The sequence below is a fragment of the Arabidopsis lyrata genome (assembly GCF_000004255.2).
Source record: "Arabidopsis lyrata subsp. lyrata unplaced genomic scaffold ARALYscaffold_5, whole genome shotgun sequence".
Lineage (NCBI taxonomy): Eukaryota > Viridiplantae > Streptophyta > Magnoliopsida > Brassicales > Brassicaceae > Arabidopsis > Arabidopsis lyrata.
Window position 1 is genome coordinate 13,467,425 of NW_003302551.1, and position 19,051 is coordinate 13,486,475.

The 19,051-nt window shown below is 34.4% G+C and overlaps 6 protein-coding genes across 8 annotated transcripts; 4 read left to right on the top strand and 2 right to left on the bottom strand.

Annotated features, from left to right (window-relative positions):
* The first annotated feature begins 504 nt into the window (after positions 1-504).
* On the top strand, positions 505-2,894 carry LOC9313643 (aldose 1-epimerase). Its single transcript, XM_002875820.2, has 5 exons — positions 505-868; positions 959-1,008; positions 1,271-1,394; positions 1,491-1,589; positions 2,123-2,894. Exons 1-5 carry the CDS (start codon positions 685-687, stop codon positions 2,740-2,742), a joined length of 1,077 nt encoding a protein of 358 aa, XP_002875866.1. The 5' UTR covers positions 505-684; the 3' UTR covers positions 2,743-2,894.
* On the bottom strand, positions 2,847-5,458 carry LOC9311935 (vacuolar protein sorting-associated protein 29). Of its 2 annotated transcripts, none has more exons than XM_002877529.2 (4): positions 5,252-5,458; positions 4,616-4,774; positions 3,852-3,989; positions 2,847-3,273 (listed from the first exon to the last, which is right to left on the bottom strand). In XM_002877529.2, exons 2-4 carry the CDS (start codon positions 4,745-4,747, stop codon positions 2,971-2,973), a joined length of 573 nt encoding a protein of 190 aa, XP_002877575.1. In that variant the 5' UTR covers positions 4,748-4,774; positions 5,252-5,458; the 3' UTR covers positions 2,847-2,970. The 2 variants fall into 2 exon arrangements, with proteins under 2 accessions (XP_002877575.1, XP_020881002.1); XM_021025343.1 differs by having other exon boundaries at positions 4,616-4,753; positions 5,252-5,378.
* A 3,789-nt stretch (positions 5,459-9,247) lies between these two features.
* Positions 9,248-11,254, top strand: LOC9313644 (U-box domain-containing protein 39). The gene has a single exon (XM_002875821.2). It carries the CDS (start codon positions 9,416-9,418, stop codon positions 11,015-11,017), a length of 1,602 nt encoding a protein of 533 aa, XP_002875867.2. The 5' UTR covers positions 9,248-9,415; the 3' UTR covers positions 11,018-11,254.
* A 3,162-nt stretch (positions 11,255-14,416) lies between these two features.
* Positions 14,417-15,937, top strand: LOC9311936 (putative DNA glycosylase At3g47830). The gene is made up of 4 exons (XM_002875822.2): positions 14,417-14,868; positions 15,117-15,317; positions 15,464-15,520; positions 15,613-15,937. Exons 1-4 carry the CDS (start codon positions 14,479-14,481, stop codon positions 15,847-15,849), a joined length of 885 nt encoding a protein of 294 aa, XP_002875868.1. The 5' UTR covers positions 14,417-14,478; the 3' UTR covers positions 15,850-15,937.
* Positions 15,938-16,110: 173 nt separating this feature from the next.
* Positions 16,111-17,477, top strand: LOC9311937 (succinate dehydrogenase subunit 7A, mitochondrial). 2 transcript variants are annotated; one of them, XM_002875823.2, is made up of 4 exons: positions 16,111-16,238; positions 16,321-16,389; positions 16,660-16,762; positions 17,188-17,477. In XM_002875823.2, the coding sequence occupies exons 1-4, from the start codon at positions 16,185-16,187 to the stop codon at positions 17,253-17,255; spliced, it is 294 nt and encodes a 97-aa protein (XP_002875869.1). In that variant the 5' UTR covers positions 16,111-16,184; the 3' UTR covers positions 17,256-17,477. The 2 variants fall into 2 exon arrangements, with proteins under 2 accessions (XP_002875869.1, XP_020882190.1); XM_021026531.1 differs by having other exon boundaries at positions 16,112-16,238; positions 16,324-16,389.
* Positions 17,478-17,707: 230 nt separating this feature from the next.
* LOC9311938 lies at positions 17,708-19,036 on the bottom strand. Its single transcript, XM_002877530.2, is given in 2 exon segments — positions 17,708-17,951; positions 18,999-19,036. Coding segments are annotated over 2 exon segments (195 nt in total). The 3' UTR covers positions 17,708-17,794.
* Between the last annotated feature and the right edge of the window lie 15 nt (positions 19,037-19,051).

Sequence of the window (19,051 nt, forward strand, 5' to 3'; positions counted from 1 at the left end):
TTTTTTTTCTTTTTGGTCAAACCTACAATTTAATTTACTAGTATAAACTTTTCAAACAAGAGAATTAGTACGAATCAAATTCAAGAAATTTACCCACTAGAAGAGAGAAAAATCAAAATAGTCTACTTTTTGCAAGTGGTCCGTGGGTGCATTTAAGAGTGAGGGACATTGTTCGTGACCACGAGAGCACGCACACATACCAAAAACTCAATGAAAAGACAAAAGGAAAATAAAAAGAGAGAAAAAATGTATATACACAAATAGAATAACAACTATTCGTGGAAGAAAAAACAGAACAGAAGAATTCGAATATACAGTCAAATGCTTCAAATATTTGTATTTTTATAAACAAAAAAAATGTAAAATATTAAAAAACTTTAAAATGCTTCAAATTTTTGTAAATTTATAAAAAAAAAAAACTGTAAAACGAAAAGTCCTAAAATAAAAAGGTGAAGACTAAAAATATCTTGTACAAATCTAAATTACAGACAAAGAAATTTTGTTTTTCAAAGTTTGGGATAATACTCTCTAATCTCTCTCATCCACACTAATATAAATAGGATACAAATACACAACACAATACCAAGAAGATAAATCCAATCTTTTTTTTTTTCTCTCTCTCTCTCTTTCCTTTTCCGTTTCTCTGACATAACTCATAGATCCTGATTGATCTGGAAAAAAAAAATGGTGAAGAAGCAATCGTCATTACACGTTCTTGGTGTGTCTGTTTTGATGGTGTTGTTATGTTGTGTTAATTACAGTCTCTGTGAAAAGATCAAAACCTATAAGCTCACAAGAGGAAGCTTAAGTGTTACCTTCACTAACTATGGTGCTGTCATGACCTCTCTTCTCCTCCCTGACAGACATGGTCTCTCTCCCTCTGTCTCTCTTCCATTTTTTACTGGTGAATTTTCTCTGTTTTAAATCTGATTTTTGTTTTCTTGTTCTAATGATTCAGGAAAACAAGACGATGTTGTTCTTGGATTTGATACTGTTGATGGTTACAAGGTTATTTTCATTTTCTTATCTTGAGTTAAAATTTTCTCATTTCCTAATTTTTGCTATCACATTTGTTTTGGTCAAAATCTTGGGGTTTGGATAGAACTCGATGTCCGGCTGGAAAAAGCCTTTCCTTTTAAGATTGTCACGCCTATCCACTTATTAAAAACGAATTTAACTTTTGTATAACCCACGTGAGATGATAGGCGTTATTGTTAGAAACAATGAATTTAATAATAATTTTTTTGTTTTGGAATTTCTTTTTGTATAGAATGATACAACATATTTTGGAGCAATTGTGGGAAGAGTGGCAAATAGAATAGGAGGTGCTAAGTTCAAATTAAATGGTCAATTATACAAAACCGATCCCAACGAAGGCCATAACACTCTACATGGTACAAAACCGACCGCATAATAATTCTTCAATTGATTTCATTTCTATTTATTTAAATTGTTATTGATGGTTTTTGTTATTAAAAACTAATAATCAGGTGGTACAAAGGGATTTAGCGATGTGATTTGGTCAGTCCAAAACTATGTTCCCACTAGCCACATTACTTTCACATACAATAGCTTCGATGGTGAAGAAGGTAATTTATATTAAATAGATATTATTATCAATTTATCATCGTGAGATAAAAACAAACTATAAGATTTTTTAATTTTATTCTAACCCATACTATTACTCACTTTAATATACCAAAAAAATATATATATATCTTTTCTTTTACAACAACCAGAATATATTTTTCGAAAACTACCAATCCGATGAGTAACACGCGTTTAACGGTAAAATTACGTTTTCTATGCGATTATGAAAAAAATTACCAATCAAAAAAATTTGCAACACAAAACATAAAATTGGCGTTTTCGTAGAAAAAAATACAAATAAAATTTCATTATACAAATAAATAGGTATATAGTTTTTTTGTGATATAACTTTTTTTTTTTTTTTGGTAACAATTGTGATATAACTTACTTCGCCATTATGCAAATGTATCCATTGATTTTGTGGATGTTTGATTTCACATTAATCCAAAATTTCCTAAACTTTCGAGTTTTTTATGAACTTTTTATTTTCCGTCGTTCGAAAACTGAAATGTAATTCAATTATTTTTGACAGGTTTCCCGGGAAATGTGACGGTGAAGGTGACGTACATGTTGATCGGAGAAAACAAACTCGGCGTTAAAATGGAAGCAAAACCACTCAACAAACCAACACCGATCAACTTAGCTCTCCACACTTACTGGAACCTCCACAGCCACAACTCCGGCGACATCCTCTCCCACAAAATCCAACTCCTCGCCGGAAAAATCACTCCAGTCGACGATAAACTCATCCCCACCGGCGAAATCACCTCCATAACCGGAACTCCTTACGATTTCCTCGAGCCTCGCGAGATCGGAAGCCGGATCCACGAATTACCCGGCGGTTACGACATCAATTACGTCATCGACGGACCGATCGGGAAACATCTGAGGAAAACTGCGGTTGTGACGGAGGAAGTCACCGGAAGGAAGATGGAGCTGTGGACGAATCAGCCTGGTGTTCAGTTTTACACGAGTAATATGATGACACGTGTCGTCGGAAAAGGTAAAGCCGTTTATGAGAAATACGGTGGCTTGTGTTTGGAGACGCAAGGCTTCCCAGATTCCGTCAATCACAAGAATTTTCCGTCTCAGATTGTTAATCCCGGCGAGAGTTATTTGCATGTTATGCTCTTCAGATTCACTGCTCACTAATCGGGTCGGGTCGGGTTTTTAGGGCTTAATCTTTCCGATTAAAGAAATAATTTGGGGCTTGTGGTAATGCCCAATAAAAATATTCGACTTTTGCAGAAAATTAATTTGTTAAAAGTTGTTTATTCTTCAATTTGCAAAATGTTAAAAGATTATTTTCCACAAGAAAGTTCTAAATGTTTAGATGATTTCAGACGAAAACATAAGACGGTTTAAGGTTTTTTTAATGAACTAAGGAGCAGAGTTGGTAGTAGGGGGCTTCTTGAACTCGATCTTGTCGACTTTAACTTCTCCATCGATTAGCTCATAGACGTAGACCACAGCTCGGAAACCATCGATGTCCATAAGAACAAAGCTTGGGTTAACATCTTGGTTTATGCTGCTATAAGCTCCGGTTGCAGAGCCCGGGTTTATCACCACGCCTCCCTCATGTTTGTAGGCTGTGAATTGGTGGGTATGGCCTGTTACAAGAATGTCCACGCCGAGTTGTCTCTGAAGCATGGCGAGTGAGTCTAGATCACCCCATGGGATCACCTGTACATACAACAAATAGAGAAGCTCTTTTTCATACCACTGCAAATAAGTTCTTAAAGTTTAGTTTGACTTGACCATTGCTTCCTAAGGAACATGGAAGAACCATAAAACCAATTTTCATGATGACAAGACGTGGAGAAATAGAAAAACAAACCTAAAGGACGCATCTCTTTCATATTTTAGTCTAAAACATTGACATGGAAAATCAATGGTACTTAAACTGACTTTCCCGTTTACTATTCTCCAAACACGTTCTTTATCATAAATAGAAAAAGTTATGTGTTGATTAGAGGCATCTAGACAAAAGCAATTTATCACTGTTTACCATATGACAACGTAATGACTAGACAGAATAAGTATTTGATGTGATGAATTTTGTCAATCAGAGCCTGATTACATTGTCATGCAAATAGCAATAAGCGAGCAAAATCTAAAAGGCAAACAAAATTCAGTTTTCTAGTCTGGAAATTCCGAGGAACAGATGATGTATAATACGAGGGATTATTCATATGAAGCAAAATGCTAGTGTCTAACTCGTAAAGCTCACAATGAAATGTGCAAGAGAAGAGAAACTGAACCTGGTGGCCGTGACACAGTCCCAGCTTGAATTGCCCGATAGTCAAGGTTTTGTTCTCAGGGTATCGCGCATCTTCGTCAAACTCCCCTCGAACTATATGCAAATCAGGGCAGATAGTCTTCAAGTAGTCATGGATTTCCTAAAACAGTCAAAAGATGTTAAGCTTACCACAAACATGAACCAGGAAAGACTTCACAGCATAAGAATAAATCAGGTCTGCAACTCCTCTAAAATGGTTATCAACTAAACGCCTCATAAATTTCTCAACACATCTTCCAACTAAAAGAATATCTTTGAATTCTCATAAATGACTCATCGATGCTGACTTGATCACTTTGCAATTCCATCCGTCATAAGCAAATCTAAAACTAACACTGTAATGAAATTCATCTTCCTATATTCTACGACTCTCACACTACAAGGTGCGAATTAAAATCTGCACAATCCAGAAGATACAGAACAAGCTCCGAGTAGATCACATGAGATGAACAATCACTATTGCGTCTCCTATTCCATTTTTCAGTAATTCTCACACAACCAAGTAAGAAATTACTTCTGAACAACCCGATACAGGATATACTTAGAGTAGGTTGTATCAGATAAGAATCAGCATATAAGCTTGAAATTAGAGTCTATTCTCGTTCTGAATCTACTTATATTCCTCATAAGTAAGTATCCCAAAAAAAATTACATCAGACAAGGACATTAACGAAACAAATAAAGCATAATAGAGATGTAAAGAGTAAATATTTGAGAGAACCCTACTTTGATGCAGAGATTTCCAGTGCAGATGATGTGTTGAATCTTCCCAGGAACAAGCATTGATTTGAACTTAGGAGGTAGATCAGCAGCTCTATGGGGTACATGAAGATCCCCCAATGCCAATACCAGCACCATTTCAAACTTTCACGAGAAATAAAAAACCTTCAAAAGAATTAGTAAAAAAAAAACACCAATCAAAGAAAGATCAAAGTTGTCACTTTTGAGTTTTGACACTAAGCATAAAGAATCTGGCTTGAGAAACAGATCAAAAAAACAAAAGTCAATGAGATCGAACGATACAATGTGGAATCATTTCCAAAACCCTTCCAACAAAATCACAACACTAACGTAATCAGATATCGTAAAGTTTCAGTTCACCACAAATGTTAAGCCTTTCTTTCACTAAAATCGAACCTAAATAAGATTTAGTGCAAATCAAACATAAAAGCATGGTTTTTGACACAAATTAAACAAAACCCAGATGTAATTTAACATAAATATTAACCAGTAGCTGCGTCGAAGAGATTAAAGGGCTTGTTAATTGACTCTAACTAGAGAGAAGAAATCGGCAGAAACTTGATACAAAGGTAGATTTCCCCAATAGTTAAAAAAGCGAAACTTAAGAAGATCAGAGCTTACCAGATCAAATATCGAAGAAGATTCGTGATTGAAAGGAGTTTTATGAGTTTGTTCGTGGGGATCTTCTCAGCGATCGCCCATGGAAGATCCTTTGTTTTTCCTTTTCTCTTCTCTCTCTCTCTCTCTGATGATCTTAAAAAAGGAACAATATTTAAAAAGACTGAGATTTTAGAATTAAAAATTATAATTTTATATCTTTTCAACATTTTGACATTTTTATAAAATTTAGGTATATTTATTACTTTATTTCTTGAAATATATAGATTTTATGTTTTTATTATTGCATCCATAACATTTCTAGTGTTTTTTTTTCTTTCATAACTTAGATTATAGATAGGTTTAAAATATAAACTGATATGTTTTAAAAATATTATTATTATATTTATAATAGAAAAAAAAAAACACTAGAAATGTTATTGATGAATGATGACAATAATAAAAATACTAATAGCTCTATTTCATGAATACTACTCTTCTACTTCTAAAAGCATACTCAAATATATACGAACCGTTCTAATTTTTGAACGCAATCTAGGATTTTCATTAATACTTTACAAAAGTTTTTTTATTTATATAATCCAATGATGAGAGTTTTTAATTAGTTTAACACAATTGCCATTCATGATTTTTGGTTCAAACCTAACCAAAAGAAGGAACACAGATTTTTAATCATTTTCCTTGTCGTCTCCTCGCCATCCAATACCCACTTCCGAAACCAAACCTAATTTCGATCCGGTTTAGAATCAATACTATTTTTTTGGATTCACATCCAGAAACACACTCGCTGTAGATCTAAAGGAGATATGTCGTGTATCACCGTTGACACTTGACACGCAATGAACCCACCAATCCCCCATTTGACTTCTACCGCAAGCCACATTTAGAGATCACCTTGACCCGGTTCGATTTCCTCCTTCATGGTTCATTTGCGTTCTCTAATAGCTACTGACTCGACGAGTATGTTTATTATAATAGATCTCGTCGCTGGTAACTAGCCACTGCATGCCTCGAACAACAAATCCATCATGCTTTATGACTGTCCGAGAAAAAAAAAAAACTATTTACCATTAAACGACCATTACCAACAATAAAAAATTTACAGAAGAAAAAAAAATCTTGAATTTGATCTAAAAAAAAAAGACGAAAAACAAAGATTAGGCTTTTCTTTCTCTCATGACTAAAAGCTTTTCATTCATTTTTTAAACTTTCTCATATATATTCTACCGAAAAATTGTCTAGTAAACAACTGAATACATGGATAACTTTGCTCAAACTGTCATAACGAAAACAAAGATTTTGTGTGTTTTTTTTTTAAATAATAATTGTAACTGTAACTCACAATCTGTTTTTACTCACTTGATCAACACTGGAAAATTCTAAAAAAATATCAGTGGAATGTTTTCCAAGCTTCTTCGTCGTCTTTGTACAGCTTACATGAGATTTCTCTATAGAAACTGGATCTATTCGAGGAAATTGTCTCTAAGCATAAAGTATTTGAACATTTTATGTTATAATCTAGGATACCATGCATGTATTCTTGAACGTCTAAAGTATCTCAGACACACAAACTAATCTTATGGATGTGAATCCGAGAAGTAATTGTATATTTGGGACATATATGGACGAATACAATATGTGTATATTCAACTTGCGACTAGCGAGAATCTGTTAACAAAAAAATGACTACAAACTTGTTTTTAAAAACATTGTGTATAGCACTTGCCTTGATTTTCTTGTATCCAGGACTTGCCATATTTGGCCTAAAAAATAGCCATAAGGCTTTTGTTTCTCTTTTTATAATAAAAAACCAAAGAGAAAACTTCGATTTGTTGTCGCCATGTTCTTTCTAATTGTTTGATATGTTGTGTGTCATAATTCATAAATACTATAGCTCACACTAAAAACAGTTTTATTATGTTTTTACATACCAATACAAAACTATATCAAGAAAGCTTCAACTTTTAAATAATATTTCCCAACTGTTGGCAAAAAGAAAAAATATTGGCCACTAGGTTCGTCATTGTCAACAGTAGTTTTGCTGTCAAAAGTTTTTAATTAAACAAGATAATGAATCAAACATGAAAAAAAAAACAGAGAAAATTTGTATCATATTTGCTATGGCACGTCAATTTAGAACAACATGCTACATTTTATTTAGTTGTAAATATAAAATATTATTTATGTAATTTTAAATTTTGTGTCAAAAATTTTATTACATGTATTTCCCATTATAATATGGCTATCCTTGATGGTTAAATTACTATATGTATCTTCATTTTTCTATAAATTAATAACTAATTTTTTTTTAAGGTTTGAAGTTCCTAACACCATTTCGGTGTTTAAGGTTTATGTTCACAATCCGCATAGAGCCTTTTAATGCTTGAAGAACATGCATCAAGATCGAATCTCTTTGTTGCACAATGTTTGGACCTAATCCAATTCTTTGAAGAATGTGTGTTGTCACTTTTTGGTATTGGTTTCTTTATTCCCCCTTATGATTGAATTATTTCTCCGACGATAACAAAAACATATTTTTCCATTAAAACTTTAGTCAAACAATCGAAACCATGAAAAAATCTTAAATTCAATACCTTTTCTCATGTCTAACGGGTTTGTAACACGCCTTGAATTGTGTCATCAGCTGATGATGCTGTACATGAATCAATTTAATTTGTTAATTTTTGTCAATGAGGATTACTTAATTATATCATGCTTATTAAATTATGACTTAACTAAAGACAAATTGCCCATAATCTATAGAAATTTATATCCTCGCCCTTTGGTAACCCTTTCTTGGTCCACTATAAGATTTATTTAGGAGTGTCAAAATGGTTTAAAATTGATGGATCAATCCAAACCAATCCAACTCATGGATTTAAGAGCAACCCCAATGGGAGTATTTTAGTGGGTTTCTCTGATTTTAAATAATAAAAAGTAATAGATATGTATGAAAGAGAAAAAGACAAAGTTCTAAAACAAGGATTTTTTGAAAGAGGTTGAGAAACTCAAGTGACATATGGCATGATATAACTTGTCAATTTTGTTATTTATGATCAAAAATATATAAAAATAAATTAATTATATTAAAATAATTAAAATATTGTTTTTAAGAAACTGATAAGGATTTTGAACGTTGGGGTTGCTCTAATGAGTTGAAAATTTAGATATTAATGGATTAGTGGATTGAATGGTTTAATGAGTTTCATGAGTTGGATTGAAATGGTTTGGTTAAAATGGATTAATAGGTTATCCATAACCAAACCAATAAAAATTAAATAATTGAATATCAAATATATAAACCAAATATAACTAAATTGAATAGCTAAACCGATTTTAGTAAACCGAAACAAACATAATTTTCTTAAATCGCTTAACCACTTATTCAATGGTCGAATTTTAATGTGGAAACTAAAACTGTCATAGAGAAATGTAGCCACATAATGATAATTATCCAATTTTCAATTTCTAGTTGAATATACTGTAAATCAAATATGAATTAGTTCGAAGGAATAAGATTATGAAATTTTACCACACATACACACAAGCAAAAAAGAAAGCCCTTTTTTCAATAACGAGTTATGATTTTATCCGTAAATATTAAAAGAATGAATGGATAATAATCTTTAAAAATATGCTTAAAAACTGTTTTGATAAATTATCTCTATATTGTTTTTTTACCCTCATCATTTTGTTCATGCATAATTATACAAAAAACTCTTCTATCTTCTATGCATTATATCTCTTTGTCTTCATTCTTTTTGCACTCTCTTCCACTAATAGTTACGTTCTTTTATTTTTCTTCTTATTAAAAGTCATATTTGTACATAATATAGCTATCAGTTATTGAAATTATTTCAAGAAAATCATTAATATCGTTTTATTTCGTAGATAAACAACTAGTATAAAAAATCCGAATATCCTAAAATCATTTTGTTTGACAACATATCCAATGATTATCATAATCATTACTTTATTTATTAAAGAGTAAGTAGTTAAAGAGTCTGGTTGGTAGTTAGTATCAACCCAGAGAGAATCTTTTGGACTCGATCAAAGAAACACCTTCCCATTAAAAACCTCAAAAGTTGAAGTCAAAACATCTCTTACAACAACAAAACCTCTCAGATTCTTCGCTTTGTGTTTCTCTTCTTCAAGCTCTGTCTCTTAATGGGCGATACCGGTAGACACAAATGGTTCTCCTTTCACCACCACCGCTCAGCCTCCGCCACGTCTATGCCACAACACAACAGCCCCGGCGAAACTCCGACAGAGTTCCTCTGCCCCATCACCGGATTCTTGATGTCAGACCCCGTCGTCGTCGCTTCAGGTCAAACATTTGAACGTATCTCCGTCCAAGTTTGTCGGAATCTCGGTTTTGCACCGAAGCTTCACGACGGAACTCAACCGGATTTATCCACTGTAATCCCAAATCTCGCCATGAAATCAACAATTCTCAGCTGGTGCGATAGAAACAAAATGGAGCATCCTCGTCCTCCTGATTACGCTTACGTCGAAGGTGTGGTTCGTACCCGTATGGATTCAATTCCTCCGGGTACGGGTCATCGGATCGCTAAATCGGAAATCTTACCTCCGGTGGCTGAGAATTCAAATTCGAATTCGGATTCAGATTATGAATCTGTAATGGGAGCGATTCGTTCTCGTTCAAGAACTTCAATTTCGTCGAGCACTTCTCTTCCACTTCACCAAACCCGACCCGTTAATCACTCGACCCGGATCCCTAACTCATTCTCTACATCGGATTATTCATCTTTTCCTCCGATGTCACCGGAAGAAGAAGAGATCTACAACAAATTAAGCAGCGTAGACACAATCGATCACGAGCAAGGTCTGATTCAGCTAAGGAAGACGACGAGATCAAACGAGAGCACGAGAATCTCTCTTTGCACTGATCGGATTCTCTCATTACTCCGATCTCTGATCGTTTCACGGTACAACATCGTGCAAACAAACGCCGCCGCATCGATTGTTAATCTCTCGTTAGAGAAACCTAACAAATTGAAAATCGTACGGTCAGGATTCGTTCCTTTATTGATCGATGTTTTGAAATCGGGATCAACGGAGGCGCAAGAACATGTAATCGGAGCTTTGTTTAGTTTAGCGGTTGAGGAAGAGAACAAGATGGTTATCGGAGTTCTCGGTGCGGTGGAGCCGCTTCTTCACGCGCTTCGATCATCGGAGAGCGAGAGAGCTCGTCAAGATGCGGCGCTTGCGCTTTATCATCTGTCGTTGATTCCGAATAACCGAACTAGGCTGGTTAAAGCCGGTGCGGTGCCGATGATGCTATCTATGATCAGATCCGGTGAATCGGCAAGCCGGATTGTTTTGTTACTATGTAATCTTGCGGCTTGTTCGGAAGGGAAAGGAGCGATGCTTGACGGGAACGCGGTGTCGATACTGGTCGGGAAATTGCGAGAAAGTGGAGGAGGTGAGTCAGACGCGGCGGCGCGTGAGAATTGCGTGGGGGCTTTGTTGACGTTGAGTATAGGGAATATGAGGTTTAGAGGACTGGCGAGTGAGGCAGGTGCGGAGGAGATTTTGACGGAAATTGTGGAGAGCGAGAGCGGAAGCGGGCGGTTGAAGGAGAAAGCGGCAAAGATTCTGCAGGCATTGAGAGGCGGAGGGAGTGATTTTGGAGAAGGTGCGGAGGCGCGTGAGTGGAACCGTATGTTGGAAGCGAGTGGGCTAAGTCGTTCTCAGTTTCAACAAGGAGGGCAAAAAGGGGGTTTCGCTTATTCCTCTCAGTTTTAGCTCTATGCCTCTATTCAATTGATATTTTTATTTTCATTTTCTTGCCCTTTTTCTTGTTGGTAAATTTTTTCTCAAAGATTTGTGTTTTTTTCACTCTTTTTTTGTGACTTAAATTTTGGGAGTGAATTTGTAATATCTGATTTTTAGTCTTCTTTGATTTGTCTTTTCTAATGAAACGACAAATTGTAAAATGTTCGTTATTTCGTTTGTAAAGAGTTGCTCGTGTTTTATTTGTGAGATTGTTGACAAACAAAAGTCGTCTCAAGAAGTTACTCTTTACGTTTGTAATGTTTGGTGTACCGTCTCAATTATTTTTTTATTAAGATTTGGAACGAAGATTTAGTCGTTGGTCAAATAATTCCATGGTCAACGTTTAATTTGTACAAGTTGGAACAATCTACAAAAATTCTTCTGCCGAGAAGAAGTCATGTGATCCAATCACCAATTTGCCATTCGTCATGCAAACACGTCATGGGTACATAGCCACACATTCCCTATGGACCCTATTTATATGTTACCCTATTGAATCTTCTTTATGCTAAAGAATTAACCACGAGCGAATTACACTAGTTACAAGTGATAACATAGTACTCCCTCCCCGGGGCGGATCCAGAAAATAATTCTATATAGGGCACCACATATATAAATATTAAATATAATTCAATTAGCTAAATTTTTTTATGATTATAAAAAAAAAATAATGCATTTGTAGCAGTTTGGGGACTTGAACTTGGGTTGATATGAGGCACACTAAGCTAAAAACCATTTAAGCTACGTGATTTTTTTTTGTAAAAGCACAGCTTATATGATATTTATAGCATTTAGTATGGGGCACAGGCCCCACCTACCTTCAACGTGGGTCCGCCCCTGCTCCCTCCGTTCTTTTATAAATGATGTTTTAGGAGAATGCACACCGATTAAGAAATCATTTAATTTTTGTTTATTTTTAAACAAAAACATCATTTATTATCTAATCAACCAATAGAAAAATAATCTGCATAATATAAATCATCAAAATCAATAAAAAACTAATTAATATTGCATTGAAAACTGAAAACATCATCTATTTAAGAACAACAATAAAAGCTTAAAACATCATTTATATTAGAACGGAGGGAGTATTAATTAGTAATTAAACTCTTGTTGCATGGTATGAAACAATTTGCTTTAGCTTAATTTTTGAAGAGTTATGGACTGAGCCCATATATTGCTCCATCTATCGAAACAAATTTAGATCTTTTAATGCCTTAACATCTAATAAATAAAGATTTTTTTGTTATAGAATGTAAATAGTCATTAAAATAAAATGTTTAGGTTTTATAAGAGTTATTAAAACAAAAAATAAAGATGCGAGATAACATTATCATTAAGGCATAACCGTTGTATAAGTTTAGTATTGCCGCTCTCAGTGGCGGAGGTAGCATAGAAACATGGGGGTCAACTGACCCCGGTGAATTTTCAAAATCAAACTAATATTATGGCATATTTAAACAAATACATAGATATTTGATTAAATTCCTATAAATTGACCCCAGTGCCTAATATGAAAACTACTCTTTTGACCCCTTAAACCATAACTTTTTTAATATTACAAAATGATATAGACTATAACCACTAATTGTTATATATAAGTTTCTTTGTTTTTAATTTTATTATCATGTTTTAGACAAACCAAATGTTTTTATAAATATCAGAATTTCATTTTTGTAAATGTAATAAAAAAAACATAAGCTATATGCAATATAATTTGAAGAAAAAAAACAACCACACTTTATTAAAATATTTTTTATATTTTGACCCCGGTAAATTTAAATTCTAGCTCCGCCACTGGCCGCTCTTTCTTCTCCCGAATACGATATGGCGAGGGCCGGGAGTTCAGTAAGTTCAAAAAGAGGAGTTGGAGTTTGAGGAAAAGATAGTCGGATATTAGAGGTGAAAGAGGAACCAGATGTACAAGGTGGTCCTATTAATTTGGTGGCCTAAAGCAAAATAACAAAATAGGGTCTAATATTCTTTTAACGAAATTTTATTGATTACACATAATAGTTTTTATTTTATGTTATATGATATTATTACTTATCAAAAATATATTTATCAATGATTTATACTAAGAAAACTATGTCGACATAATTTTTTTTTTTTAAAACTCACATTATTGTGAAAAACAGAACAAGGTAAAAAGAAAATATGGACAAAATAAATGTAACTATATGCACTGGAACCCTTGACCATGAAAAAATAATCCTAGACAGCTAACACTACACCACTTAACACTACACTTAACACTGAACCCTTGTCTAAGATTTCAAAATGATGCCTCAACTTTTTAATATTTATTTGTGCCTAAAGCGGGAGCTTTATGGACAGGTTGGGTCTGCAGACGTAGCAAGTTAACTAGGTTCATAACATATATAATCACAGTGGCGGATCTACGGTATGAGTAGGGTGGGCACGTGCCCTACACTTTTTTTTTCAAGTACTTTTGATTGTTATAACTACAATACACCACGTTATTATACAAAGAAAACATTAAAAATGTCTTAATAGCCAACTAAAAAAAAGCAAATGTCTCTTAGCCTACATAAATGCTAAGTGAAAACGTTAGTTATGAGATATTAGGTATGGTCGAGCTAAACAAATTTTAACACTACCAAAAAAAAAGCTAAACAAATTTTAAACCATTGTTTAGTTTATTTTGTTAAAACATATGTTTTCAAAATGATAAATGAAATAGTAGTGAAAAAATTTTAAAATATAAAAGAAAATAAGATAAATTTATAAAAAATAAAACAAAATATTGATGTAAAAAATTGTGCCTCGGACTAAAATAAGTTTTGGATCCGCCCATGTATAATCATTTAGATTACCGGAAAGAAAATTGGTACTTAAAATCTAATATCATATAAGTAAATCTTTGTGAACATAGTTAATTTGCTAATATATATATTTTTTTTTCGTCTAATTTGCTAATATTTATAGTTGTCAATTGATCGGTATGTCCGTGAACTAACCCATTTCATATCATTATGGACGGATCATGGTGAAGCTTAAAAACAAAATAGTATATTGATATGGAGATATGAAATATACAATGAGTAAGTTAGAGGTTGCAACTAATATAGATTACAACGAAATGATTTTGATATATTTATATATAATCTAACATATTGGTTAAATTATTAATGGTATTCCTTTTAATTATGCTTCTTTTTTTTGTCACAACTTTATGATTTCATAACTAAAACCAATTGCAACAATTTTTGTTTCTTATCATTTATACAACCTAGAAAAAACAGCATATTTAGGAAACCGGGTCTAATTTTCGTATACACAGAATTTAGTAAACCGATCCAGATTCCACTAAATTTTGTCATTTTGTGGGTAAGAAGAAGAATAAATCACTTCAAAACAAGAGAGTAAACCGATCCGAATATTGCACCGGTCGGTGGTTTTCCTACGAGATGAGTAAAGCCCAGAAAAGGAAACGCCTAAACCAAGACGACGGCGAATCAAAAACTCCGGCCATTAAATCCACCGTCGACGGCAGCAATCCTTACCCTACACTTCTTAGACCTACCGCTGAAGAGTGCCGAGAAGTAAGGGATGCTTTGTTGTCTCTCCATGGATTCCCTCCAGAATTCGCCAATTACCGTCGTCAGAGACTCCGATCACTCTCCGCCGTCGATGGTCACGATACACAATGTACGATGAAATCTGAGCCATTGGATGAAGCGGAAGAGGAGAGTGTACTTGATGGGCTGGTTAAAATTCTTCTTTCTCAGAACACAACTGAGAGCAATTCCCAAAGGGCTTTTGCTTCTCTTAAAGCTGCATTTCCGAATTGGGAAGATGTAAGTTTTAGGTATTGTGAAGTTTTAAGATTAGTGATGTTGATATAGTTATGAGTTTAGGTTAAGATTTAGTTATGGATCAAGGCATAAAGATGGTTCAATTAAAGCATGTTGTTGGACAAATTGGGGAATCTTTGAGCTTAATTCTACTTAAGATTTTGGTTAAAAGTTTTGAAGAAATGAATCTTGACATTGTTTAATGGAAAAGATTTGTGTTGATTTTGGTTCTTCTTTTGATTCCATTGTAGGTTTTGGCTGCTGAGTCCAAATCAATTGAGAGTGCTATAAGATGTGGAGGATTGGCCCCGAAAAAGGCGGTGTGTATCAAGAATATATTGAACCGTTTGCAGACCGAAAGAGGAGTACTGTGTTTGGAGTATCTGCGTGGTTTATCGGTCGAAGAAGTAAAAACTGAGCTCTCTCATTTTAAAGGAATAGGACCTAAAACGGTAATAGCCTCGCTCACTCGAAAGAAACAATTTAAAGCTTCTTATTCATAGTCCTTGTGACACCTAACTCTTGGTATCAATGTAACAATAAGAGTCAAGATAAACTTTGGAAACTGACGTAGGAGGTGGTATCGATGAATTGACAGGTTTCTTGTGTTCTGATGTTCAATCTCCAGCACAATGATTTCCCGGTAGACACCCATGTGAGTGTTTCTTGATATTCTTGGCGCTTGGTTGTTGTTTTTCATTGAGTCAAGCAGATCAAAAATGAGATATACAAAATCGACTGAAACAGGTGTTTGAGATCGCAAAGGCGTTAGGTTGGGTCCCCAAAACCGCAGACAGGAACAAAACCTACGTTCATCTCAACCGCAGGATCCCGGATGAGCTCAAGTTTGATCTGAACTGTCTGTTATATACGCATGGTAAGCTCTGCAGCAATTGCAAGAAGACTGTTGCTAAACCAAAAGCAAAAGCTAGAGTGGCATCTCCTGATGAATGCCCTCTTGTGGGTTTTTCTGATTTAGTTTAGATAACCAGAATTAGAACTCGTTTGTTTTGTGTCTTTCTTGACTTGTTGCTCTTAGTCTGATAAATATAAAACAAAATTACTAAGATGACACAATTGTTTTGCATCAAATACCAGATTCATAACAGTACAACGGAAGAGGTCTACAAATATCAATTATATAACTTCGGGGTCAAAATGAAATTATGCTTTAGGTATGGGTCAAAACAGAAAACACAAAATTACAATTTAAGCCGTATATTATTGAGAAATTTACAGGAAAAGACTCCTGCGATTTCGTCTCCGTTGTTGCTTATATGCTATAATCTCACTGTTTCAATTTTGGCTCCTCATCGGAAATGGCGTTTTTACTCAACACCTCGATTTCGTCTCACCTCAGATCTTGTTCACAGGTTTTGTTCTTGGATCGAATCTCTTTTAACGGATATGGTTCGATTCTTTTGATTTATGATAGGATCGTTCGATCTTTTGTAGAAGACTGATGGTGCTTTAGCTCAATCCCGTCGTGGGTTCCATGTGGAGCTAGGTGCTCGCGAGAAAGCTGTAAGTATCTTTTACATTTATCTCTGTTCTAGGGTAGGGATCAGGGATCGATTCGGTCAGATTAGATTGTTCAGAAAAGGAGAAAATTTGTTTTGGAAGGATCTTTGTGTGTCAAATAGTAATTGTAGGTAGTTTAATTGTTCTGAAAGTCTCGGTAAGCAAGGCCGAATCGAAATTAGCGAGGCAAAGCGGGATAGGGCTCCTGTAAGATTTGATTTTTTTTGATAGTTTCTCTGAGATTCATGTTTTTCCATGGTTGTGTTGTTACAGCTCTTGGCTGAAGATGCATCTTTGAGGAGATTTAAGTCGCATAAGAAAGGCGTGCACCGATTGAAGAGGATTGGAGATGTGCTCACAGTTGTTGTTGTTGCTGGTATGGGAAAGTTGTTTTTGTTTAATGATCAGTTTCTTTTTGTGAATCATCTTGTAGATTATAGGATGAATCTGAACTTGTTAGTCACTGATAAAGTGTTTAGAGATTCACTGCTTTTTCTTTTATCGATATTCTTTCGATCAAGAAAAGCTGCAGATGGAAATATATCCTTATTTTTCTGAAGATTTTCTTGTGCTTTACCATTATCTGATCACAGTGGAAGTAAATTGGATAGTAGATAATGTAGTAGCTGGGATTTGCATGGTTTAGATCCAATGGTATCTCCATTGCATTAATGTTATTGCATCCTCAGTTTAAACATAATCAGCACTTGGTAGAGTAGCGTGTGTGGTTTATATAGTTAGGGTTGATGACATAGTATTGTGTGTTGAGTTGAATAGCCTTCTGATGTGTGCTTGTTTCAGGATGCTGCTATGAGATCTATGCAAGAGTAATGATGAGAAAGAACGCTCAGGCTGCAGGAAGCTCATGAGTTTCTTTATCTCCCTTTTTAACAATCTCATAAATTCATCTTGTTACTCATGTTTGGCTTCTGAATAAGTGTGATGAAACGAAAAGGATTTTGTAATTTTCGTATGGCGAAACCTTTTATTTGTTATCCAGAAACCCAAATTCGCTTTACATGGAATCATGAAAGTCGGGCTTGAATGTATCACGAGCTCATTGATTATTAAAATCCAAATTCATCGAAGAATTCTCTGTGCTCTTCTCTTGTATTGTAGAGTTACGCGTGAAAGATGGTTCATAGTATTGTATTGTAGAGTTTATAGCCTGATCGTTGCTTCTGAGACTTCGATATCGAAAATGATTTTCTTTTGTTCAATTCTTCTTCCTCCGGGTTCTTGTTCTATTGTCATCAAGCCAGTTTCCGGATTCACAGACTCTATATTACCTTAACAATTTGTCAGTAGTTTAGTGTAACTATTGTAGGAAAAGTTGGTTCTTTTGCTATTACGGAACTCTCATAACCACATTACAAATTCAGTGAAGGTATCAACCAAAAAATTTCATTTATTTAATTGCTCCTAGAATCGAAACAAAGATATAGTAGTTGTATGAAAAGAAACAACACACGCAAAGATTCAAGGAAGCATCTCTACTTGAGGGATATATAGCAACTGAATTCGGATCATTCGGGTTGTTCTTCAGATTCCTCTATCTCCAGCTTCTGCAAGGAAAAGAAACAGATATTGTCAGTAAGATACATAAAATGGATTTAGATTTGGACAAGACATTAAAAGGGGTGAAAACTATACACCAAGAGTAAAAGAAAGGTCAAGGATTAAAAAAAAAATGAAAGCAAACCATGGATTATATTACACCACAATACCACATGGCATCTACCAGTTGAGTTCTCTTAAAATCTTGACTGGAACATTGAATTTCTCATAAAAAGTTCTAAAATCTTGAGAAAACCATAAACAACCATTGCATTTTCATTACTATTGTAGGTAATTCACATTCCCCAAGAAACTGAAAAAGGTGAATGAATATTAGCCAAGTCAACAACATTAGCAACCTAATGCACATAATTGCTCTGAATCCAAGAGACAGGGGACAAGAGGATGTGAAGATTTTGTTGATTGGCTGGAGTTTCCAGGGTTTTAGTTGAGAGTCTCTCGTTAATCAAGTCCTCTTTGGGGTTGTTCTAACTTCAGTTCTTATCATACTCCTACCTCAATCATCTTAATATCACTTAGATCCCCTCACAACTTTCCAAATAAAAGGCCCTTTATATCAGCTTGAGATAACTATAGACTTAAAAGTTAAAACACATCCGATTAACCAAAACTGGGACAAGATTTTTCTACTAGAAAGATAATAAGACATTATTTAACACAGTTTGATGATCCATTGCATAAATTGAGTATCTGAACCAGTAATTTCTAACAACAATTCTAGAGATATCACCATTTCCAAAGAACCAGAGCATGTAATTCACAAGTAGATTAAAAATTTCCAATTCGTAACTGTTACTGCACAAAACTTTGTTTATCAGATAAGAAACAATGACTAATTAGGTCTAATATCCATCAAAATCAGAATGGGCAACAATATAGAAACTGCCGTAACACCCTAAATTGGACCTCAGCTCAACATCAATTTAATCGAATCAAAGCAACTTTCTACAAATGTTTGGATCATCTAACAAGAAACGAAACTGATAATTGACAAGTGAAAGACCATTGGAGAGGAAGAGAGAGAAGAAACATACAGATTGAGCGTTGTGCCAAGAGAGACCACGATAGACATTAAAGGAGAAAGTGC